Source organism: Medicago truncatula, chromosome 4 (assembly GCF_003473485.1).
Source record: "Medicago truncatula cultivar Jemalong A17 chromosome 4, MtrunA17r5.0-ANR, whole genome shotgun sequence".
In the NCBI taxonomy this organism is placed as follows: Eukaryota; Viridiplantae; Streptophyta; class Magnoliopsida; order Fabales; family Fabaceae; genus Medicago; species Medicago truncatula.
In genome coordinates, this window is record NC_053045.1 from 12,369,944 (window position 1) to 12,395,027 (window position 25,084).

The 25,084-nt window shown below is 34.6% G+C and overlaps 3 protein-coding genes across 3 annotated transcripts; 2 read left to right on the top strand and 1 right to left on the bottom strand.

The window, feature by feature from the left end:
• Window positions 1-699: 699 nt before the first annotated feature.
• Window positions 700-1,271, top strand: LOC11445908 (kiwellin-1). The gene has a single exon (XM_003605633.4). The coding sequence runs from the start codon at window positions 700-702 to the stop codon at window positions 1,264-1,266; it is 567 nt and encodes a 188-aa protein (XP_003605681.2). The 3' UTR covers window positions 1,267-1,271.
• Window positions 1,272-2,650: 1,379 nt separating this feature from the next.
• LOC11440866 (putative ripening-related protein 1) lies at window positions 2,651-4,077 on the top strand. Its single transcript, XM_039832625.1, has 2 exons — window positions 2,651-2,743; window positions 3,495-4,077. Exons 1-2 carry the CDS (start codon window positions 2,651-2,653, stop codon window positions 3,978-3,980), a joined length of 579 nt encoding a protein of 192 aa, XP_039688559.1. The 3' UTR covers window positions 3,981-4,077.
• Window positions 4,078-4,599: 522 nt separating this feature from the next.
• Window positions 4,600-6,797, bottom strand: LOC11439824 (chloroplast envelope quinone oxidoreductase homolog). The gene is made up of 4 exons (XM_003605634.3): window positions 6,732-6,797; window positions 6,491-6,632; window positions 5,721-5,812; window positions 4,600-5,339 (listed from the first exon to the last, which is right to left on the bottom strand). The coding sequence occupies exons 1-4, from the start codon at window positions 6,795-6,797 to the stop codon at window positions 4,650-4,652; spliced, it is 990 nt and encodes a 329-aa protein (XP_003605682.1). The 3' UTR covers window positions 4,600-4,649.
• Window positions 6,798-25,084: the final 18,287 nt, after the last annotated feature.

Genomic DNA, 25,084 nt, shown 5'->3' on the forward strand with positions numbered 1-25,084 from the left:
CTACTTTATTTAATAGTTTGAGGGGCATGTATTAAATTGATATCACATAGTAAACATCCGAAGCAATGCCCTGAAACATAGGAAAGTAAAATTCATATTAAAATCACATACAATGTTTATGTTAAACATTAGTACTTATTAACAGTTAAATATCTTGTAAGCATATTTGAAAACTGGCTTAAAAAAATCAATACAAGACAAAAGAAGAGCAAAGGTTTTCTCTTGTAGACAAATTATCTTTTTGCATGTTAATATTTAATAACTAAAAAGTAATGGTTAGTGTTCAAAATAAATATTGCATTGTCTAAACAAGATAGTGTAGAACTTATTCTTTGACCTCAAAAGTGATCTTATAGGACTGGACTTGTCATTTGAGCAAAACACAGCATTATGTTCTACAACCATTTATTGTACATGTACATATTAATCTACCATTTATTGCATTATGCTATTCAAGTGTATTTTATAACTTTTTAAGATAATTTATTTAGTATTTGTCAAAAAAAAAAAGATAATTTATTTAGTAGTGCAAATCTTGTTATTTGACCTCAAAAGCAATCCCTTGCTTGTTGTTTCAAAGCCGATCAACATACATAATACACATTAAGTTTCCTATATATATCCTACTAAAAGCTCCATCACAGCATCAAACACTAAGAACAAGAACTAAGAGGAGAAATATAGAGTTGCATAGACAAAATGAAGAGCTTTTGCCCCAAATTTTCTTTTCTCTTATTGATTACTCTTATTTTAACAAGTTTCTTGTATTCTGAGGCTCAAAAGTGTCGTCCAAACGGTAGAATCAGGGGAAAGAAAGCTCCATCGGGACAATGCAACAAAGAGAATGACTCTGATTGTTGTGTACAAGGAAAGATGTACACAACTTATGAATGTTCACCATCAGTGTCTACTCATACTAAGGCATACCTCACACTTAACAGTTTCCAGAAAGGTGGAGATGGAGGCGGACCTTCAGCGTGTGATAATCAATATCATTCTGATGACACTCCAGTTGTTGCACTTTCCACCGGATGGTTCAACGACAAGAGCAGATGTCTCAACAAGATTACCATAAGTGCCAATGGAAGAAGTGTGGTGGCCACTGTGGTTGATGAGTGTGACTCTACGATGGGATGTGATGAAGAACATGATTACCAACCTCCTTGTCCAAACAACATTGTTGATGCTTCCAAGGCTGTGTGGAAAGCCTTGGGTGTGCCTCAAGATCAATGGGGTGGCCTTGACATTACATGGTCAGATGCTTGATTGTAGAAGATGTAATGTGTCTTTTTGTGCTGTAATATTTATGTGATAGTGTGTACATTTATTTCTCATCTTATGTGGATTATGTAAATATTGCTACCAGTGATCATTCTGTTGTAAATTAAGAAAGTTAAATACATTTTCCGTGGTTTTAAAATGTGAGTTGCGCCACCTTATGATATGACTGCAATACTTCAGTTCAATTGTAGTGGTGTTTGCAAATTCTACAGAAATTTAGTATTTTGAAAGGCACGTCAATAGCTTAGGTTATGTGATTTGAGGACTTGGTTCGTTCTGAGATTGGTCCGGACGACTTGGCTTCAGGTTGTGCAATAGTACGTAGAAAAAGAGTGAGAGTAAGTGTGGTGATCATACACAGACCCCCTATTTGTACCGTGGTTCCAAAGTGATATGCCCCTGTAACCCTGCTGGCTTCAGACTGTGCTATCTTCATGTTGAATTTATGTTCAATAGGCTCGGTTTGGTAGGGAAAATGAATCTGAGATAAACAAATATGTTCCATATAAGACTAGGAAGTAGGAAGGGTGGAGCACATTAGTGAATTTCTATTTTGGAGGTGAGCTAGTTTTTTGAGATGACGTTGGATGTTGATATTCGTGTTCTGTCATCCTTAATGCCGAGTTAAGCACCTCAGATGGACTCGTTGTTGGACCTCGCTGTTGGGCTAGTTTGGAGCGTTTGAATCGAGTGATAATCATTAGGATAATTAGATTGGGCCTTTTACACCTAAATCATTACAATGATTAACCACAATTTTCAACACGATCTAAATTAACTATATATTCAATTGAATTAACCACATTTTGCACGTGATTAACCTAGTGTCGCACCTGTACGAAAAAGTGGATGTCGCAAGTGTACCAAAATATAAGTCTTCGGTTTTCTTTGAAAAGATTATTACGTACATGTTTACAAACTAATTATGTTCCTTGAATTAATCACTACTTGATGAAAACGGGGATAGAAAATTTGGTTGTTACAATAGACAAAAAACCAGTCGTTCTCCAATAAGGAGCATATAACATAAAACATCTTAGGAAGCAATGAGACATAAGAGTTTCAAAAACCTACAAAATACCATTAAACTGAATATCTTTATGTGTATTAGATTTAGATTAGATGTTTACCTCTTAATACATAATAAATAACAAGTTCTCGTTAGTGTCCAAAATAGATATTGTATTCGTTAAACAAGGTAGTGTAGAACTTGTTCTTTGACCTCAAAAGTGAACCTATATATGTGTTTCTTTGACCAAAAATCTAACTTCTATATGCTGTGTTTGTTTTTCTTTTGCTTTTTATACAAAACCAAGCAAATTACTGTGAGAGTTAACTTAAAATCAGAAATCTGGAGTATCGTGCCACGATGGAGAAGCATCGCGCCACGATGGTTGAAGCAAGATTCCTGGGAAGACATTGGAAATTTCGTGCCACGATGAAGCCTCATCGCGCCACGATGGTCGCGCTGAAGATAAAAATAAAACGTATTTTCAGTTAGATTTGTTTCAGTTTTTTAAGGGTTTACTTTCCACTATAAATACAGCCTTGTATCAGATGATAAAAGTGTGTAGAAAAACAAGGTTTAGACCAACAAATAAACTAGGGTTTATAGAGAATCTCTCTTGGCAACAACTCTAGGGTTGAGATTGTTTTGATTCACCTTGAACAAAACACTATTAGGATTGAGTCTCTTGGTCACGGGAAGAGGCTGGGACTTGGGTAGAATTAGGTTTGAAGACTGATTCTTGAAACTCATTATCTCTTTGTAAAGAAACTCATTCATTATAGTGGATCGGAGAGCTGCTCTCTCCCCCAGACTAGGTCATCATTAGACCGAACTGGGTAAACAAATATCTTGTGTTTCTCTCTCTCTCTCTCTCTCTCTCTCTCTCTCTCTTTTATCTCTTGCTGTTTTTGTTTGGATTATTTGCTACCCGCTTGATTTGATTGCTTGGTATTAATTTGCTCCACCCATCAAGTTTTTTATTGGTGTGGTTTTCTCAACGAATTCACAACAATTACTTTACTAGAAGAGGAGTTCTCTATATATAGACTAACTAAAATCTATCCCAAAACATCAAACACTAAGAAGAACAACAAAGAGAAAAATAGAGTTTCATAGACAAAATGAAGAGATCTAGATTTTTCCCCAAAGCTTCTTTTATTTTGTTGGTTATTACTCTTATTTTAACAAGTTTTGTGTACTCAAGAACTGTCGTCCAAGCGGTAGAATTAGAGGAAAGAAAGCTCCTCCAGGACAATGCAATCAAGAGAACGATTCTGATTGTTGTGTACAAGGAAAAATGTACACAACATATGTATGTTCTCCATCAGTGTCTACTCACACAAAAGCATATCTCACTCTTAATAGTTTTGAAAAGGGTGGAGATGGAGGTGGTCCTTCAGAATGTGACAAGCAGTATCATTCCGATGACACTCCCGTTGTTGCACTCTCAACCGGATGGTTCAACCACAAGAGCAGGTGCCTCAACAACATTACCATAAGTGCGAATGGAAAAAGTGTGGTGGCCATGGTTGTTGATGAGTGTGACTCCAGAAAGGGATGTGATGAACAACATGATTACCAACCTCCTTGTCCAAATAACATTGTTGATGCTTCCAAGGCTGTGTGGAAAGCTTTAAATGTGCCTAAAGAGCAATGGGGTGGCCTTGACATTACATGGTCAGATGCTTGATATGAGTTGAAATCCTTGTTCGTGTTTCTATGGTTTAACTTAGTCATGTTACTTATTTTGTACTTTTATTTCTCATCATGTGTATATGTATCATATACTTGTGACCATTCTGTTATTAGAAAATACAGTACATACTTTTATTGATATAGCTCAAATCCAAAATAGAATATTTGCCTTTATATCAATACTCAAATCTTAGTTTCGTTGATATATCAAACCAGAGGTTAGTCAGAGCCTTGCCTTCTTCACTAAGAAATGTTTCAGAAAGGGGACTTTCCCATGGTGGGAAAAACACCATTTTCCCAGGCTAAACGCCACCCTTTTAAGAAGATCAACATATAACTAGAATCCTAACTCACTAAACTTCAACTAACTCTATATCAAATAAATAATTTATTAATTTCGAAATCACCCCTAACAATAGAACCATTATATGTACAAACCAGAAAGAAAGAATCAAGAAGAATGCAAATTTAAAAGCATTCCATCATATGATGTATCCCAAATCATTCATTTTAATATAAACACACCAGAGTTGTGTAGAACTATGAAACACTGACTATGACAAGACATTGAAACATCGACGTTAGTAAAAGTTTAAAAAATGAATTAATTAAATATAATCAAATGCATTAGTGTCGGGTTACTTTGACTCCAAGAAAACAATGCCTATTGCTCCACTATGATTTTTCCAGTAGCATGGCCATCGATGCTCTTAGCCCAAGCATCTTCAGCTTTGCTCAAAGGAAACTTGGAGTCAATAATTGTCTTGAGTTTTCCATCCTTCACTAACTGACCGAGATGTTCTAAGCCCTCGCGAGTTGGAGTTAAAAGAAACGGCACCCACTGCTTCTTCGAAAAGGTAAGTTTCTTCACCGCAAAAGTCCACATTGATCTCGGGCCAGGTGTTATATCCGCTACAACCCCATTTTCCGACAAATTAGGCTCAAAAACTGACCATGGTATTCCAGCAGTACAATGTATCACTACATCATATTTCCTACCAGAAGGACTTTTTAGCGATGCTCCTTCTGGAGTCTTGTAGTCGAGAACCTCATCGGCACCTAAGCTCTTGATAAGGTCAATGTTGCGAGCACCACAAGTAGCTGTCACATGGTTGTTCCCTAGTTTTGCAAGTTGAACAACAAATACACCTACACCACCTGAAGCAGCAGTTACCAAAATGTTCTTGGGCTCACCAGTCCCATCAAACTTAACTCCCCCAACTTGGGTGAGCACATCACGAGCTGTTTGACCGGCTACAGGTAAACTCGCTGCTTCAGCTGCGGAGACTTCAGATGGTCTGGCAGCTGTTGAGCTCTCAGCAACCACCGCAAACTCAGCTAGTCCACCTGCATACTGTCATTCAACACGACAGGAAAATTAGTACCAATGTTCAAATCAAAATCACTTGTATTTTGATAAGTGATGGACTATTACGCAATGTCAATAAAATGAGGGACAAAATTGAATAATTACTTATTTATCTATATATCTATCATACGAAAAAAATCCTGATGAGACATGGCAAAATTTCCAATTCTGTTTCGTACCATTTTTTCTATATATGTGCATGAACTCCGTGCAAGAGTACATGTTATTTTAAAGCTAGTATAGATTACAGAATAGAAAATCATTCCATTCATGAAATTGTGTTGCAAGTTACACTTGAAATAACATAGATGATAGGAAAAATTAAAAACAGTAACCTAAAGAAGTGATAGAAATTGAGATAAGTACTGGATTTGTGAGTTTGGTAATAACTTTGTCTCCAACTTTAAAATCGTTGACTTGCGGTCCAACCTCTACAACCTCTCCTGATACATCAGTGCCTGAATCAAAGTCCCAAGAGCAAAAGAATCTATGTTATATCCTAAGAGTAAGCATGGAATGAGTATAAATATAATCCTTCGGTTTCCAGAGAAAAGAGGCCCTGATAAGTATAATCATACCGAAAATTCGATACAAACTATTTTTACAATCAAACAACAAATATAGTGAAATTATTTTTTATAAGCTATAAATTGTTTTCGTAAGCTGGAGAGCTAAATACACTCACAAACATGTCACAATCTATTTCTTTAGTATCACACTTAACACTTGCTTATGTCTATGACTAAACTCATATCAAACAATATAAATATAACCTAAAGTTTATAATCTATGTTATGCTATGCCATTGATACAATATTGAAACCCTAGTCGTCTCTTTGTTATTCTATTGAAACCCTATATAGTTAACAAAACTTATATCAAGTAGAGAGCTGTTTTCATAAACTGAAAATTTCTTAGAGATAGGGTGTTAAAATTTTCGTGCAATTTTCACCATAGGAGATCCAAAACATCCAATAATATTCAATTAGTTGCGGTTTTTTGGATCGGTTTGAATCGGTTTAAAAATAAACACCTCTAGTACATGCTTATGTTTGTTAACAAAGCTAAATAAATAGTTTATTAAATCAATCCAAACAAAGATTAAGAGAAAAAGAATGTGGATTAACTAATCATACAAGGAATGAAGGGAAATTTTCGTGGCAATAAAGGGCGAAGAAGACCGCTTTGAATCTTCCAATCAACTGGGTTAATGCTTGTTGCTTCCAATTTGATTAAAACCTCATTGGTCTTTGGAATTGGAACAGGAACTTCAACATGCTGCATAAACCAATAATTGAATTAAAATGCAAATGGAATTATGTTAATTTAATTCAAAGAAAGAAAAACATAAAGAAATGAGAAATGTGTGATCATAACCTTCAATCCAGAGGGACCTCCACCATAGGAATCATATTGAACTGCATGCATGAGTTTGGAAGCCATATCAATCGGATCTCTCCTTTGTTGGTTATTACTTGGGAGAGAAGATAATAAATAAATTAAATAACTACAAACGCTTTATTTATAAAAATAAAATACAAACAAATTGATAAAAATGATGAATTTATGTAGTATTTGTATTATGAAAAAGTATAAACTTTTTAAGCATAAAACGTGATTTTTTATAAGAAAAATTAACTATATTTAATTAAATATAGTTATGGTCCACATTTTAAAATAAATCATTTTTGCTCCATGTCATAGATTTCGGGACTAAAAAAATGGTGAGATGTACCAAAAAAAAAAAATGGTGAGATGAAGCTTATAGGTGGACATGTCATCTTAAGTTATATACAACATGTTTTTCAGTTATTTTAGTTATGTTTTGATCAAAATTAGAAAAGTTTTAAAACAATTGCCTATGATTTTGGGACATTTTGTAATGTTTTTATACGAGTCAGTCTAATTTTCCCATAACCAAGCAATTATTAGGTTTTTTTTGGCTTTTATATGTGTTTAGTCCCTGCAAATAGAGGTCATTTAAAAAATGGTCCCTGTATTCCTTAATCCTGGCATTTTGCTCTGCCAAAATTTAATCACTTAAAAATTGGTCCCTCATTCCACTTAATCACTGTCACGTCACTAATTACAGGGGTATTTTTGTAATTTTATGTTTGTAATTACAGTGACGTGACAATAATTAACTAGGCCGAGGGACCAATTTTTAAGTGATTAAATTTTGACAGGGTAAAATGCCAGGATTAAGGAATACAGGGACCAATTTTTAAATGACTCCTATTTGCAGGGACTAAATACATATAAAAGTCGATTATGTAATTCAATACAAAATCATGCAAATCGGCAAAGCACCTCGTGAGGATTTGGTAAGACAAGGAATGCAGATTCAAGAGACATCTGAAGACATTAGAGAGCGGAGAAATTCTATATCAAGTTCCAAGACAAGTTATAAGGAAGAAAACACTAAAAAAAAAAGAACAAGAAACTGACAAAAACACGCAGGAAACAAGTATCAACAATTGCCTATATGCTTCATCAACTCAAGCAATCTAAAATAACTTTCTTACATGATTATTTTAGTTTTGGTTTTAAAACTTTTCATAAGTTATCAATATTTCAATTTTCTTTCTCTTAAACAATTGTTAGATGCCATGGTTCCACTGTTTTGCACTTAACTGGATAGGATTTGGTTTCAGTGTTATGATATGGTTTTAATTACACATGTGTTATTAATTAGTATGAATGATCTTATATCATGATTATTTTTTTCTTCATAAACCTCATATATAATTCTTTCTCAAAATTCATAGATAGAAAAAAAGTTCCATGATGAATTGTATATATTGCTTGAGGTGTTGGCAGTCGAATCTCCATTTTTGCTCTGTTGCATATTCTTCTTTTATAGAACTGCACACACATAACAAGGGCCTTCCTTCAAAAAAAAAAAAAAAAAACATATAACAAGGGCCTATTCTGGGGGATAAAAGTACATATCTTCTTGCTAACATACTCTCTATTTTAACAAAAACTTCAATGGTTACAATTTATTTATTTCTTGCTAACATACACAGGTATCATACTTCAATTGCTGGGAGGGTATTATGAAGGGGATGGGGATGTTCTTAGAATGTTCTTAGGCATTACTTTTTTTCATCTCAAAATCCTATTCTTCCTAGACTCTTCCTCCTATGATCAAAGTAACAATGACATATGTGGTTACATTTAATCACCACATTTTCTCAATTGATGTCGGTATCTTCGTGTGAGTATCATATATCGCGTTCATGCTTCATAGCTATCGTTTTTATTAATGATGTTTAATGGTTGTAAAGTTAAATTTGGTTATAACGTCCTTTGCTCCACAAGTCCTATGTAGGGCCATAACTTGTTACTTTGTTTAGAGGTGCTTATGAAGATATTATGTTTGCCTTACGGGTTGTGAAAGAAAAATAATTATGAACAAGATACATCTTTCATAGGCTTTGCTTATAGAACGAATTAGTTCTTTCAACTTTCCACGGTGATTCTTTCATTTTTGCTTATAGAACGTATTAGTTGAATAATTTTTTATAAGCATTCTCACATATGTCCTTTTTTTTTAATTAAAATTATTACTTCAATCGTTCATGATTATATCAAATATTGATTCCATTTATATCTATTATTGATTCTTTTGTCATATTATCTTTTTGCTACTCATTAATCCTCGAACATTTATGTCAGTAAGTGATTCTTGAGCAATTTTTATATAATAAAGTTAAACTAAATTCTTTTTCGCTGTTTTAACAAGATATTGTTACTGTTTAGCTATTCTTTTTATATTATTTTATTTTTGCACTTCTCTCCAATAAGACGTAGATATTCTTGTTAGCTTTCCAACGAACTGTTACATGCTTCAATTCGATAAGGCTCGGCCACTTTATACCCTTTTTTAGTGAGATAAAAGGGGTCAAAATTGAGTAAAATGTGGAATTAACAAGGAAATTAAAACTAATATGGCAATGAAGAGAATGAGAGTGGTTCTCTAGTGTTGGAGGAGCTTGTAAATATAATACGAAACCTTTATATAGGCACACAAGCCACTTGCTTGTGGAACAAGTAATCTAACTAACTCATAGAATTTGAAACAAACCTATCTAAAAGTTAGTTACAAATGCAGTTATTGATTAATATCTAATAACATTGCCTTATGGAATTTATGGAAAGAAAAAGGAGTTATTTGCAAATAGTTTTCTTTTGACTTTGTCAAAAAATAATTAGTAGAATACATGCCCATTTTTTATTTCAATTGTTTTTTTTAGGGGATGCTCATTCAATTTTCTTTTGTGCAATATTTATGAAGCTTTGAATAATTATAAATGGATGAGTACTAACTAGTGATGACACATTTTTTTTTTTGGTTACAACTAGTGACGACACATTTCTTTCAATACACTTCCATCCTACTTAGACGAGACATGTTAAATCATGCAAGTCTAACATAAATTTGATGAAAATCAATATAATTTTTTTAAAAAAAGAAAGAAGTGTGTTGATAAATATATTAGATTTATTTTACCAATAATATATGAGTGTCGTTAATATTTTATTTTATAGAATATACATAATATATATTTGGGAAAAAAAGTTATATGTACAACTTGTATGTCTTTCCGCATTTATTAGCAAAGGACAATATAAAGTAAAAAATAATTAAGTGAATGATAAGATTAGAAGAAAAAATGTAACATCTAAACATTTTTTTTATATAAGATCAAAATAATGTTTTTTAATAGTGTTCAATATTGTTTTTATTACGAGGGATTGTTCTTTCTATTGTTGCGGATTGTTTCTATTGTTGGCCTGAAATCCTCAACATTTCTTTATCTATTTGATTTAAATAAGTGATTATCCACACATATTTGCCTATTCTTTTTTGTGTTTTTTTTTTTAAGTTTTCATCATCTTAGTAGGATATTGTGTTTGTTTGTCGTCGTGTACGGCGTTGTGTTTGGTCGTCGTCGTCTTGGGCGATGTGTGTTGATGTTTCCATCTTAGTACGGTGTTCGTTGGTTCAGATTGACGTATTCACTTTGACGGATTATAGATATGATAAAGACTTGGCTGTCAATGTTTTTTTTGAACAATACTTGGGTGGCAATGTTACAGATCTGAAATCATGAATATTTCAATTACTTTTATTTTGTCATATTTGTTGGCACTATCATGTTATTGTGATATACTTGTTGGAACAAAATGTGTTTAACATTACCCTTTAAGTTTTGATGATAATAAGGTATTAAAAATGTCAATTGGGTATGCTAATATTTGTTCAAGTATGCAGGACCATATACAAAAATTTAAGTCAAGCATAGGTTTTGGAAGAACAAATTAAGAGCAATGGAATTTACAGAAAGGAAGCTTGTGTTGCAAGAAAGCATATGAAGAGAAGTGCATCTGAAGAGAAGAGGTTCTAAAGATCATCAAAAGCAGTCTCATCAGAAGCAGTTTACCAGAAGCTGACGTCATCATAAACTGAAGATCATCAGAAGTTGAAGATCATCAGAAGATGAAGTGTAGAAACTAAAGACAGTTCAATGTAGTCATTTTGATTGAACATTATTGCAGAAGGAATGGAAGCCTGGAATAACGAGTATTTCAGAGGAATCAGAAGGCATTGAATGCTTATCCACTGAAGAGTTGAAGAACAGGACATAGTACAATTGTACAACCACTACCTCCACTACTCTGTTATTTTTGTCTGCAATAGTACAAGACAACAACTGTGACTACACTGGTATTTCTCTATACAAGGAATGGATTTGAAATTGTTCCTTCCAAGGACAATAACCAAATCAAGCAACAGATCATTGGTGATTATCAAGCTTCAACAACGACTATATGATGTAGTATTTTTGCATCAAACAAAAGTAAGTATTTATATCGTTCTCCTCAGGGACTAGTGCGATATCACGGACCGTTCGACACCAAATATCATTCTAAGTTAAAAGATAGGTTGTTTGTTTTGTTTAAACTAATTTGCAATCGATAAAATTGAGATTAAATAGGGCGTGAAACTTGTTAGGATTAGAGTTCCTTAATCAAGCAATCACACGTAACCTAATAATCGTATATGGAGTCTAGCTTTTCTTTGATATTATCACGTATCCCTCGACAACACTATTCGTGTCCAAACAATATTGTGAGATCAATTGTATTGTTCAATCGTCGATGTCTCAAACAATTGAACGATACAAGAGTCGGTCTTATCATTCGATCGATGATTTCCCAATCTATCAAATGATAAGAGAGCTTTAAGTTTGGATACAAAGAATGATTATCAAAACATCACTTCCATGTCTAGAACTTATGCTTTGATAGATGAATATACTAACCCTAGATTCAAAAGCATTTCTCAATCACAATTAAATCAAACATAAGCATTAAAGTGCAAGCATACCATCAATATCAAAGCAATTGCTAGAACCATATATTTATAGATCAAAAGATTACATGTTAAGCTATGATCAAGTACCTCTAATCCCAACAAAGGAGATTTAGCTACTCATTGTCATGGAAGCCTTGCAAGAATGAATTGAAAGAGAAAGATTCATTGCACTTGTGATTTCTCAACATATGAGGAACAATCCACCTTCTATCACTCTCACTCTATGAAGAACAACCCTATGTCTCTCTCTAAAGGTATTATGAATCTAAACTATGAAAGACTAAGATAACATGTGAAATGGTTAAGTGGGCTATTTATAGGAATTCTGATCTGCATCCATTCGCCTCGCGAGCTGCTTCACTTGCCATGGCGAGTTCATGTTTCTTCACCATTAAGTTTGAGCCACGTCACCATTAAGGAGTTGAGCCGCCCTAATTCGCATCGCGAGTAATGTCACTCGCCATGGCGAGTTGCTACTCGCCATTGCGAGTTGGTGGCGAGTGATCTCTGTTGCTCACTGGAATTGCTCGCCTTTTGGCTGGCCATGGCGAGTTGGTGGCGAATGATGCCTCTGCTCGCTTTTGCTGCTCGCCATAGCGAGTTGGAGGCGAGTAAGATTCTTCTTTCTGCCTCTTTTGTCCTTTTTCTCTATTTTTCCTCTTTGTTTAGTGTCTCGAGGTTAATTCCTGCACAAAAAGAGTAGAGTAAGATATATAAAGCATAATAGGGAAATTATCACTTATCTCTCGGCTTTTCCCTCAATAACTTGCAAAATAAGTAACAAAAGTGCTTTAAATATTCAATTGAAATACCACTTTCTAGCACTTATCAAACTCTCCCCAACTTAACTCTTTGTTTTTCCTCAAACAAAAGATTGAAAATCAAACAAGTTAATAGGACAAGACACAAGTACAAAAGGTTTGAAAACTTTTTCAGATGAATGATTCAAAGTGAATGCGCGGGCAAGTCTCAGTTTCCAACTGATCTAGAATTCTACCACAAATATGAAAAGAGTCCTATGCACAAAGTTCATGTCAAATAGTTCAAGTCAATAATACACTTATCTCTGAACCACACCTAACACACTTCTTTGTAAGTGAATAAACAATTGAAATCACATGAGTGAGGGTTATGAACACACATCCGGCAATCAAGCTAACATCCACATCAAGTTATGTGTCCATCCAATTATCATTTCAAAAAGCACAAAAACATGGATCAAAAGGTCTTTAAGGGTTGTAACTTGGCTCGGCTACAAAAGAAAAGTCATTTGTGGGTCAATTGAATTCAAAGTGGCCAGGCGTAAGGGAACATTCTTTCTATTTACACTTCAAAAGACAAATTTACAAGAATTCCCTAAACAAACCCTTGGTGTTTAAACATGATACACCTTGATCTCGACAACTTATTCTATTTTTGGATTTTTCTTTCTTTTTCTTTTTCTTCTTTTCTTTTTCTTTATCATGTACACATTTTTCTTTTCTTTTTCTTTTTTTCTTGCATTTGAAAACAAAGTTGTCTTGATCAAAAACTTCTAATTACACCAATTTACTTGACAAATGATTTACATCTACTTTTTTCTCCCCAACTTGAATAAAAACATACCCTATTTGAATGTTCCCTTACTCTATGGCAAAAAGGACAAATAAACAATGAAGTTTTAGGGTTCAACAATTAAAAACACATCAAGGTCCTATAGTGCAACAATTATGAACTGGATTTTGAAAAATTTAAAGGCAAGTTCATCAAGCATTGTGCTTATGAATTGACAGTTCATAATTAAGGACCTCGATTCATTTGGCTCAAGTGGGTTAGCAAATACTCGCTCTTCTCACAAGGTAGGCTCTTTGTGGTCAAGTATGTTTCTCTCAATAACAAAAATATGCCTTGATCCTTTCCATATTTTCATACAATTCAAAACAAATATTAGATTTAACATAAAGCGACCGAGTTAAACAATGAATACCGGTCTCCTTGCATATAGTACAAATATATTGAAGCTTCCTCACTTTTTGGCTAGTACTAAGTGGTTCACAAACAAATATATTATTGCGGAGAACTAATTGAAATGAAATTTGTGCAAAGTACTCGTTTCCTATTCAAGTAAAAACCTAGAAAAACCGGAAACTTGTACCTTGGCTTTGCGCTTTGTCACAATTATCTATCATTACCACTTGATAGATATTTGGCAAGTTTACCAATAACTATCGAAGTAATAAATTAAGTTCGTATCCACGAGGACTGTGTTAATCTCAACTTAGCAATAAAGTTAATATCTAGGATGTGTAAATTTTATAAGTGCCTGAGGCAGTAGGTTTGTGTGCATAAAAAGTAATAAAAGTTGTTGAAAGATGATTTGAAAAGGATGATTAAACCGATGAATCCCCTATTGCTTTATATGAGAAGTTTACCTCCCTTTATTCCTAATTACTATTCAATCTTTACGACAAATTAACTAAGTAGGTTTGATCAATCTCTTGACTCAAAACCCTTTCCTAAGTTATAACCTTTTAATCTCTTAAACCGATTGAATAACCGCGGAAGCGATAAAAGAACGTTAATTCATGAGTCATGATCCTCAATTTCCTATCTCTAGGTTCTTATGTTGAATCAAACAGGATTACTATTTCACGATTAAAAGCTAGGGTTAATAGTCATTCAATTCCTAATATCAATTCATGTAATTGCACGAAGCTAGGGTTAATAGTCATACAAAGCAATTATCTGAAAAGCAATGAACACAAGTAATTCTGAATAAAGACTGAATAACATTAATAATAAAGAGAGTATCAACTACTGATTCATATATTACAATAGGGTCATCATGGCTTAATCAATAAGGAAATTAGCTAGACATGATCAAACGAATAAACAACATAATAAAAAAAATAAACCGATGGAGTTCCGTCGTTGCCGCCGGCCTTGCTCCCGGTTACTTTTCAATTGCTATTGTTCTTCTTGTTTTTCCATATCATGTGCTCCTATTTCTTTCGTGCGGCTCCTTTTCCTTTTCCAAAACGTGAATTGCACAGAACGTCAAAAATTCCCTTTTTGTGATGTGCTGCTTCCTTTTTATATTGCCTTCACCAAGTTCTTTTGTTAATTTTCTCTCGGGTCAACAGCCCACTTCTTTTACTATCCATGTATTAATACACCAAACTTACTATTAAGTTTCAACTCATACCTCTTTTTCTTCAATAGGCTAGATAAGTTGCACAATAATTTCTTCTCATTCCTTGGCTTTATAAATATGTCACTAATTGACCAATAATGATAATAAAATACTATTTGACTCAATAAATCGAAAACGACAATTTATTCAAAATGACTCTAAATTAAATACTAAACTAATAAAAAAAATGAATTAAAACTTGACTAAAAAGACTCTAAAAATGTGATATGACGGACTGTCATCACAACCCCAAACTTGAATCATTCCTTGTCCTCAAGGAATTCACTTGCAACATTGACAATCGACAGTAAAATAACAATTACCTAACCAAGTAGTAGTATCCAAAAGTTCATCTTCCTCTAGCCAATGATGAGCTAGTTTGACTTTCATGCATCCACCATTCACAACTCCACACAACAATATGATAAGGGTTCACACTCAATCAACGTGCAGGTCTACATATTACCATACGCTTGAAAAGTTTCTAAACATCAATCAAAATCAATATCATTACACACTTTGAGGTCTTAAAGGGTTATAACGGGGCTTAGGTGAAGGTGGATAATATTTGGATAAGTAGGCTACACAAAATTTGAGTTAGGCACTCCTACGAAAGTTAAAGCACAATTTGAACCCATCATTCATTCACCTTTTGAAACACAATTCTTGCAAAGGTACTAGAGATCATTCTTAACAATTTGGGACAATCGAGTTTTAGATACTCGGATTTTCAATGTTATGTCCCTTTTTCATTCTTTTTTTTTTTTTGAATACACCATTTTTGCGTATTGTTTATGATAATGTTCTTTCTTTATCTCTAGTACCCCCACCCCAAACTTAATTGGTTGCAAATTCCAATAGCAACCCCAAACTTAATATTTAGCAACATTTTACAATGCCTAACTCAGAAAAACAATAAGGGATAAATCCTAAAAAGTCTCTAAGCTTGTAATGTAGTTTGTCACCGAACAAAAAGATCTAAACCTACCGGCTCAATTTGGCTTTCAAAAAGGATAAATTTCAATTAGAATCAGGGTAGGCTTCAAAAGGCTCACAGAACCAAGCACTTTTGCCTCAGTGTGTATATGACAAAGATCAATCAACAATAAAGAAACAATGCAAGTTCTAGAAATGTAGTTGCACAGAACACTCTATATAAGTAAATTGAAAAAATAAAATTTGGCTATGAACCTTACGGTGTTAGATTTCTGGGAGTTCTCACTGCCTATCACACATGCCGTACACTTCGCCTTTGAAATACAAGTCACTACCTCCTTATGAACTTTTGGAATACCACTTGAACAAGCAATTGTTACTAAACTGGAAAAAGTCAATTAACAAACAAATTCGTCAATAATAAATAAGTTCAGATTCAATTACATAACAGGGGTACCACTGAGTTATCCAAATAAACAACACAACGATTAAAAGTTCAACTGACATCTCACAAATACGAGTGATTGAAAAAGAACTGATGTGGACTTTGATTTTTTTTTTCTTCCGTCCATCTTTCCACTTTTTTTTTTTTTTTTTTTCAAATCGTGCCACGATAGATTACCAATCGTGCCACGAAATTTCCAGTAGCAAACTTGTTTCTTCGTTTGTTAGATCGTGCCACGTTAAAGAAATTCCGTGCCACGTTCGTAGCAGACATTGGAAATATTTTTTTTTTTATATGTAAAATAAAATGCAATAAAAAAATAAAAATACCTGAGCGGATCTAAGATCCGATGGGTTGCCTCCCACCAAGCGCTTTCTTTTACGTCATTGAGCTTGACGCTTCAACCACTGTTAGGGTGGAAAAAATGATAGAAGGAATATATCACCCTTCTTCTTCCTCTTGTTTGGTAGGAATTCCATGAACTTAGCACAAAGAATCAGATACTCCCATGCACTCACTTTTGATCTTTTGGAATTTAAGCTCTCCCACCTTAGAGAAGGACGTGCATCCATTTGCACACGAGTTATTTCTTTAACCTCCGTTGGTTCAGATTTCGAACAAATATCAACACTCCTCATTTTGGGATTTTCTTCCACCACAACCTTGTGACATTCTGTCTCCATCTTAACCAACTTCCTTTGAGACTCATGTGCCTTCTCAACAAGATCACCACACTGAACATCAAACTTCTCACATGACACTTGATTTGACACCAAGAAATCATCTAAAATATTTTGAAGTTGAGTATTGTAATCGATGTTGATCACCTCTTTTTTCTCTACACAATTACTACTTGGTTGATCCACCTCATAACTGTCACACCTCTCATTTAATAGCGAGATTTTACTGTCCAAACATTTTATCTTCAAAGATATCATATATTTTTCATACTGCAACGACCAAATCTCTTTTGTGTCATAGAGGCGTAACCTGTCTATCATAGCTGCAAAACTTGGAAAAACTTTTTAGTAGAACCGTACAATGAGAAGAAAACGAAGAGCATAAATAATTTTTTTTTTCAATATATATATATACAAAAAAAATAAATATAAATGACAGAAATCCTAAACAAAAACAAAATTGCCAAGTTGAAATGATTCAACAGTCCCCGGCAGCGGCGCCAATAACTTGATAGATATTTGGCAAGTTTACCAATAACTATCGAAGTAATAAATTAAGTTCGTATCCACGAGGACTGTGTTAATCTCAATTTAGCAATAAAGTTAATATCTAGGATGTGTAAATTTTATAAGTGCCTGAGGCAGTAGGTTTGTGTGCATAAAAAGTAATAAAAGTTGTTGAAAGATGATTTGAAAAGGATGATTAAACCGATGAATCCCCTATTGCTTTATATGAGAAGTTTACCTCCCTTTATTCCTAATTACTATTCAATCTTTACGACAAATTAACTAAGTAGGTTTGATCAATCTCTTGACTCAAAACCCTTTCCTAAGTTATAACCTTTTAATCTCTTAAACCGATTGGATTACTATTTCACGATTAAAAGCTAGGGTTAATAGTCATTCAATTCCTAATATCAATTCATGTAATTGCACGAAGCTAGGGTTAATAGTCATACAAAGCAATTATCTGAAAAGCAATGAACACAAGTAATTCTGAATAAAGACTGAATAACATTAATAATAAAGAGAGTATCAACTACTGATTCATATATTACAATAGGGTCATCATGGCTTAATCAATAAGGAAATTAGCTAAACATGATCAAACGAATAAACAACATAATAAAAAAAATAAACCGATAGAGTTCCGTCGTTGCCGCCGGCCTTGCTCCCGGTTACTTTTCAATCGCTATTGTTCTTCTTGTTTTTCCATATCATGTGCTCCTATTTCTTTCGTGCGGCTCCTTTTCCTTTTCCAAAACGTGAATTGCACAGAACGTCAAAAATTCCCTTTTTGTGATGTGCTGCTTCCTTTTTATATTGCCTTCACCAAGTTCTTTTGTTAATTTTCTCTCGGGTCAACAGCCCACTTCTTTTACTATCCATGTATTAATACACCAAACTTACTATTAAGTTTCAACTCATACCTCTTTTTCTTCAATAGGCTAGATAAGTTGCACAATAATTTCTTCTCATTCCTTGGCTTTATAAATATGTCACTAATTGACCAATAATGATAATAAAATACTATTTGACTCAATAAATCGAAAACGACAATTTATTCAAAATGACTCTAAATTAAATACTAAACTAATAAAAAAAATGAATTAAAACTTGACTAAAAAGACTCTAAAAATGTGATATGACGGACTGTCATCACCACTCATCTGAAATTTGCTCAAGCTTTGGCTCTCTTTCAAGCACTTTGGAATTTGAAACTTTAAGCATTTTCTTTCTTTTCAAGTAAGAGTGATACAAAAACAAAACTTCCATAATTTTCAAAATGAAATCTCATGAATTACTTGATTAAATAAAAAGTGCTAAACATGTAATTTTAACAACACAATACAACAGTAAACAATACGGATGCGAATACAAAAGTACCATAATACTTAAACAAAGGGTTAATTAAACAAAAGCGGAGTCATTGTGCCACATTGAACAACAACAGAAGTAATATTGTTCAAGAGATTCATAGAAGAAAGAAATTAAAAGCAAAATAAAAGATGAAGGAGAAGGAAAGAATTGATTGAAAGCTTTAAAGATATCACTCATTAAGGGTGAGCTTTTCAAGTCTCTTCTCTTCCTCCTCAACTTTGCATATCATCATCCGATCCATCGCGAGTTGAGGTAGCACTGTGAACATTTGCTGGATCGTCTCTATCATTGCCTTCCTCATTGCCATCATCAACTTCAGCTAGGTTTTCATCACCTGCATAAAAACTACCCCTTCCATATGGACCTGGCATGTCCTCAGGCCAATTCACACGAGCCTGGAAAGCTGAAGGTGTCATAAACGGCTCCATAACCTCTGGTGGGTACCCTGCCTGCTGCTGCATCAGATACTGGGACTGTTGAAAGTAAGTGTTAGCCCGGTTAGTGGCGGCGAGCAAGCTCCAAGTATGCATGTTGCTGGCATGCTGCCACTGAGCATAACTAGCAAAATCAAAGGCAGCGTTAGGTTGGAATGGCAGTGGTTCATCGTGATGCTCGGGCTGTGGTGGAGGTGCTTGAGAAGATGAGGCTTTTTGGCCTGTGCCCTTATCTTTTTTGGTTTCACCCAAGATGTAGCGTTTGATGAAGCCATCATTGATTGGATTTTTGATTTTCTTTGATATTATCACGTATCCCTCGACAACACTATTCGTGTCCAAACAATATTGTGAGATCAATTGTATTGTTCAATCGTCGATGTCTCAAACTATTGAACGATACAAGAGTCGGTCTTATCATTCGATCGATGATTTCCCAATCTATCAAATGATAAGAGAGCTTTAAGTTTGGATACAAAGAATGATTATCAAAACATCACTTCCATGTCTAGAACTTATGCTTTGATAGATGAATATACTAACCCTAGATTCAAAAGCATTTCTCAATTACAATTAAATCAAACATAAGCATTAAAGTGCAAGCATACCATCAATATCAAAGCAATTGCTAGAACCATATATTTATAGATCAAAAGATTACATGTTAAGCTATGATCAAGTACCTCTAATCCCAACAAAGGAGATTTAGCTACTCATTGTCATGGAAGTCTTGCAAGAATGAATTGAAAGAGAAAGATTCATTGCACTTGTGATTTCTCAACAAATGAGGAACAATCCGCCTTCTATCACTCTCACTCTATGAAGAACAGCCCTATGTCTCTCTCTAAAGGTATTATGAATCTAAACTATGAAAGACTAAGATAACATGTGAAATGGTTAAGTGGGATATTTATAGGAATTCTGATCTGCATCCACTCGCCTCGCGAGTTGCTTCACTTGCCATGGCGAGTTCATGTTTCTTCACCATTAAGTTTGAGCCACGTCACCATTAAGAAGTTGAGCCGCCCTAATTCGCCTCGTGAGTAATGTCACTCGCCATGGCGAGTTGCTGCTCGCCATTGCGAGTTGGTGGCGAGTGATCTCTGTTGCTCACTGGAATTGCACGCCTTTTGGCTGGCCATGGCGAGTTGGTGGCGAATGATGCCTCTGCTCGCTTTTGCTGCTCGCCATAGCGAGTTGGAGGCGAGTAAGATTCTTCTTTCTGCCTCTTTTGTCCTTTTTCTCTATTTTTCCTCTTTGTTTAGTGTCTTGAGGTTAATTCCTGCACAAAAAGAGTAGAGTAAGATATATAAAGCGTAATAGGGCAATTATCACTTATCTCTCGGATTTTCCCTCAATAACTTGCAAACCAAGTAACAAAAGTGCTTTACATATTCAATTGAAATACCACTTTCTAGCACTTATCACTCTATTGATGTGCCGACAATCTACAACGTCTCTTTCACACCTCTATATAAAGGAGTGAAGACTTGAAGATTAAATAAGACTCACAAAAATTTTACAAGAGCCAAACCTCTGCTGAAATTGTTACACATCAAAGTTCACTTAGAATTTCTTAACAACTTTCATATTTTAGGAATTCTAGAGTCTTATCTGATTTGTATTGTGAACACCCCTGATTGTATATCAAGCGTTCAACCCTCAAACATTTTCTTTGTAAATCTGTTTGAATAGAAGTCTCTTGCAGTTGTGCTTGAGCATAGGAAATCTCTTGCAGTTTGTTACTTAAGTAGTTTGAAGTCCCTTTCAGTTGTGCTTGAGCATTTGAAATCAGATATTGATTTTAGTGAACTCTCCTTGGAAGTGTAAAGAGAACGGGACTACTTCCAGTTTGTGGAAGGAACATGTATAACTGCTTTGTGTCTTTCTTCTCTCTCTCTCTCTCTCTCTCTCTCTCTCTCTCTCTCTACATATCCGCTGCATTTAGACGCTGAACATTGTATCAGAACCTGAACTCTATCAGCTTTTGACAAGTGAACTCAGTTTTAGGAAAAGAAAAGGAAATCATAATTCAACCCCCTTCTTTTATTTTTATCACCTTCAGTTGGTATCAGAGCCTTGGTCTGTAGTCTCAATACCTAACAGTGAAACAGATAAAGATTTGAGAAAAACATGGCATATGGTGAAGGTTCCAATACTGGTAATGATAAGCACAATGTTGTTGCTTATGATTATGGTACTTCTGATGATAAGAAATCTGACTCTATCAAAGCTCCAAGGTTTAATGGAGATCCTGAAGACTTCTCTTGCTGGAAAACCAAAATGTATAGCTACATTATGAGTTTAGATGAAGAACTCTGGGATATTCTTGAAGATGGTATTGGTGACTTGGTCCTTGATGAAGAAGGAATTGTTATTGACAGAAAGAAACATACTCCTGCTCAGAAGAAACTTTACAAGAAGCATCATAAGATCAGAGGAATTCTTGTTGCTTCCTTGCCTAGAGCAGAATATTTGAAAATGAGTGACAAATCCACTACAAAGGCAATGTTTGCTTCACTTTGTGCAAACTATGAAGGTAGAAGGTTAGAGAAGCAAAGGCTACTATGCTTGTTCATCAGTATGAGTTGTTCAAGATGAAAGATGAAGAAAGTATTGAGGCTATGTACTCAAAATTTCAGACTCTAGTCTCTGGACTTCAAATACTGAAGAAAAGTTATGTAGCTTCTGATCATGTGAGCAAGATTCTGAGAAGCTTACCTGCAGGATGGAGACCTAAAGTTACTGCTATTGAGGAAGCTAAAGATTTAAACACTCTAAGTGTTGAAGATATTATAAGTTCTCTCAAGGTTCATGAGATTAGTCTAAATGAACATGATTCTGCTAAGAAGTCAAAATCTATTGCACTAAAGTCCGAAGGGAAGCAGTCACAAGCCCTCAAAGCAAATGAATATGAATATGAGTCACCTGATAGAGGCTTCAACTGCAAGAAGCCTGGACACATCATTGCTGACTGTCCTAATCTTCAAAAGGAGAAATCAAAGGAGAAGTTCAAGAAACCTACTTTCAAGTCTAACAAGTATAGAAGACAGATTAAGCAGAGTTTAATGGCCACCTGGGAAGATTTAGATAGTGAATCTGGGTCTGATAAGGATAAAGCTGGAACTGAAGCAAATGCAGGTATGTGTTTAGTAGCCACAGTGACTTCTGAAGCTGAACCTGATGCAGACTCTAAGGATGAAAACGATGTGTATTCTAAAATTCCTAGAGAAGAACATATTGAGTCACTTAAAGAGATTCTTACACACTTTGAACACAGAACCAATGAGTTGAATGATTTAAAAGAAAAATATGTTGATTTAATGAAACAACAAGAATCAACTTTATTGGATCTGAAAGCATCTGAGGCAGGACTTAGAGGCTTTGACTTCATCTGTAGATCTTATGAAGAAAAGCTTAAGTTTCTTTGTCAGAAGCTTCAAGAAAAATGTGAAGGAAAACCTTTAAGCAAACATGAAATTGCTCTTGAAGATTTTATTATATCTGACATTGACAAAAGCAAAGTAGCTTCTATGATTTATAGCATTTACAAGAACAATGGTAAAGGGGTTGAATTCTCAGAAGGGAAACCTAATGAAATCAATCTTAATGCATGTTGTGAATGCATTAAGGAAGGTTTGAAAACTTTCTTTGTGCCTGAAGGTGATGAGTCTGAAACTGTTGTCCAGTTAAAACCTAAAGCTTCTAGCTCTAAGAACAAGATAATTTCAAAGTCAAAGAACCTTAAGTCTAAGGTAATGACCAACTCTGAACCTAAGACTTCAAAGATTAAGATTCTGAAGAGATCAGAACCCATACCTCAGAGTCTGGTATCTTAAAGCCTAAGATTCAGAAGAGGAAAACAATTGTTGCTTCTTGGGAACTAAAACCAAAAGGTGTTCAACCTAAGGTATTGAGTAATAAGAAGCCACTAGACTTTCAGCACAAGACACAAAAAAAGAAGAGTAAAATTTCGAGTACTAACCCCAAAGAACCCATAAAAATATGGGTACCTAAATCTAAAATTGTCAATACTGCAGATATGCCTAAGAGAAAAGAAATAGCAAAGATCATGGTACCTAGACAGCGGTTGCTCAAGACATATGACTGGAGAAAAGTCTATGTTCCTTACTCTAACAATGAAAGAAGGAGGAAGTGTAAAATTTGGAGGCAACCAAGCTTGCAAGATCATTGGTACATGAACTATTGCTAACTCTTGTATCTCTATTAATAATGTGTGGTTGGTAGATGGATTAAGACATAACTTACTTAGCATCAGTCAATTTTGTGATAGTGGTTATAATGTGATGTTTGATAAAACCAATTGCACAATAATCAACAAGAGTGATGAATATGTAGTGTTCAAGGGAAAGAGGATAGATAATGTGTATAAAATTAACTTCTTTGAACTTGTTGATCAGAAGGTAGTTTGCCTTCTGTCAGTGAATGATAAGAAATGAATGTGGCACAGAAGGCTGGGACATGCTAACTGGAGATTAATCTCTAAGCTTAGTAAGTTACAACTTGTCAAAGGCTTTCCAAAGATTTACTATCATTCAGATGCACTTTGTGGTGCATGCCAGAAGGGGAATATTGTTAAATCATCTTTTAAAACAAAAGACATTCATTCCTAAGAGTTATATTCCTTTCATCAATAACTCTTCGACCACCAATTACGGCAGTAAAATTGGTCAAGGAAAAACTTTCGTTCCTTATGCACCTGATCAAAAATGGGTTCAGCCGACCCATAAGAATGTGCAACATAGGAAAAACAATGTGGTGAAAAGAAGCACCAGTACTGTTGATAACAAAAATGGAACTGCCTTTGAGTCAAAGAAGTATGCTTGCAGTAACATTTAGAAAGGGAAGAACCCCATGACAAGGACTCTATGGAGAAGGTACCAGAGGTCCAAAAAAGGCGTTGCTGCAAGCCTTAAAGACAAAACTTGAAGGTGAGAAAAACACAAGAAGGGGGGTTGAATTGTGTTTTCTTTTTATTCTCCTAAAATAGTTCATTGATCAGAAGCTGATAGAGTTTAGGTTCTGATGCAATGCTCAGAGTCTAAATGCAGCAGATAAGTAAAAAGCGAGAGAAAGAAGAAAGACACAAAGCAATTATAGTGGTTCCTTCCACAAACCGGAAGTAGTCAACTCCTCCTTGCACTTCCAAGGCGAGTTCACTAAAATCAATATCTGATTACAAATAACTGCAAGAGACTTCAAACTACTCAAGCACAAACTGCAAGAAATTTCCTCTGCTTAAGCACAACTGCAAGAGACTTCCAATGCTCAAGCACAACTGCAAGAGACTTCTATTCAAACAGAATTACAAAGAAAATGTTTGAGGGTTGAACACTTGATACAATCAGGGGTGTTCACAATACAAATCAGATAAGACTCTTTTAAGATTCTAGAATTTCTAAGATATGAAAGTTGTTAAGAAATTCTAAGTGAACTTTGATGTGTAACAATTTCAACAGAGATTTGGCTCTTGTAAAATTGTTCTGAGTCTTATTTAATCTTCAAGTCTTCACTCCCTTTATATAGATGTGTGAAAGAGACGTTGTAGATTGCCAACACATCAATAGAGTCGTTGTTGAAGCTTGATAATCACCAATGATCTGTTACTTGATTTGGTTATTGTGCCAGGAAGGAACAATTTCAAATCCATTCCTTTTATAGAGAATTACCAGCATAGTCACAACTGTTGTCTTTTACTATTGCAGACAAAAATAACAGAGTAGTGGAAAAATTAGTTGTACAATTGTACTATATCCTTTTCTTTAGCTCTTTAGTG

What these genes read in the sequence shown, in the direction of transcription:
- LOC11445908 (XM_003605633.4), top strand. Translation starts at nt 700, where the DNA reads ATGAAGAGCTTTTGCCCCAAATTTTCTTTTCTCTTATTGATTACTCTT.
- LOC11440866 (XM_039832625.1), top strand. Translation starts at nt 2,651, where the DNA reads ATGGAGAAGCATCGCGCCACGATGGTTGAAGCAAGATTCCTGGGAAGA. An exon ending in AGCCTCATCGCGCCACGATG is followed by an intron (nt 2,744 to 3,494) that starts GTCGCGCTGAAG and finishes TGTGTACTCAAG; the next exon opens with AACTGTCGTCCAAGCGGTAG.
- LOC11439824 (XM_003605634.3), bottom strand. Translation starts at nt 6,797, where the DNA reads ATGGCTTCCAAACTCATGCATGCAGTTCAATATGATTCCTATGGTGGA. An exon ending in GAGGTCCCTCTGGATTGAAG is followed by an intron (nt 6,633 to 6,731) that starts GTTATGATCACA and finishes TGGTTTATGCAG; the next exon opens with CATGTTGAAGTTCCTGTTCC. An exon ending in AAAATTTCCCTTCATTCCTT is followed by an intron (nt 5,813 to 6,490) that starts GTATGATTAGTT and finishes ACTTTGATTCAG; the next exon opens with GCACTGATGTATCAGGAGAG.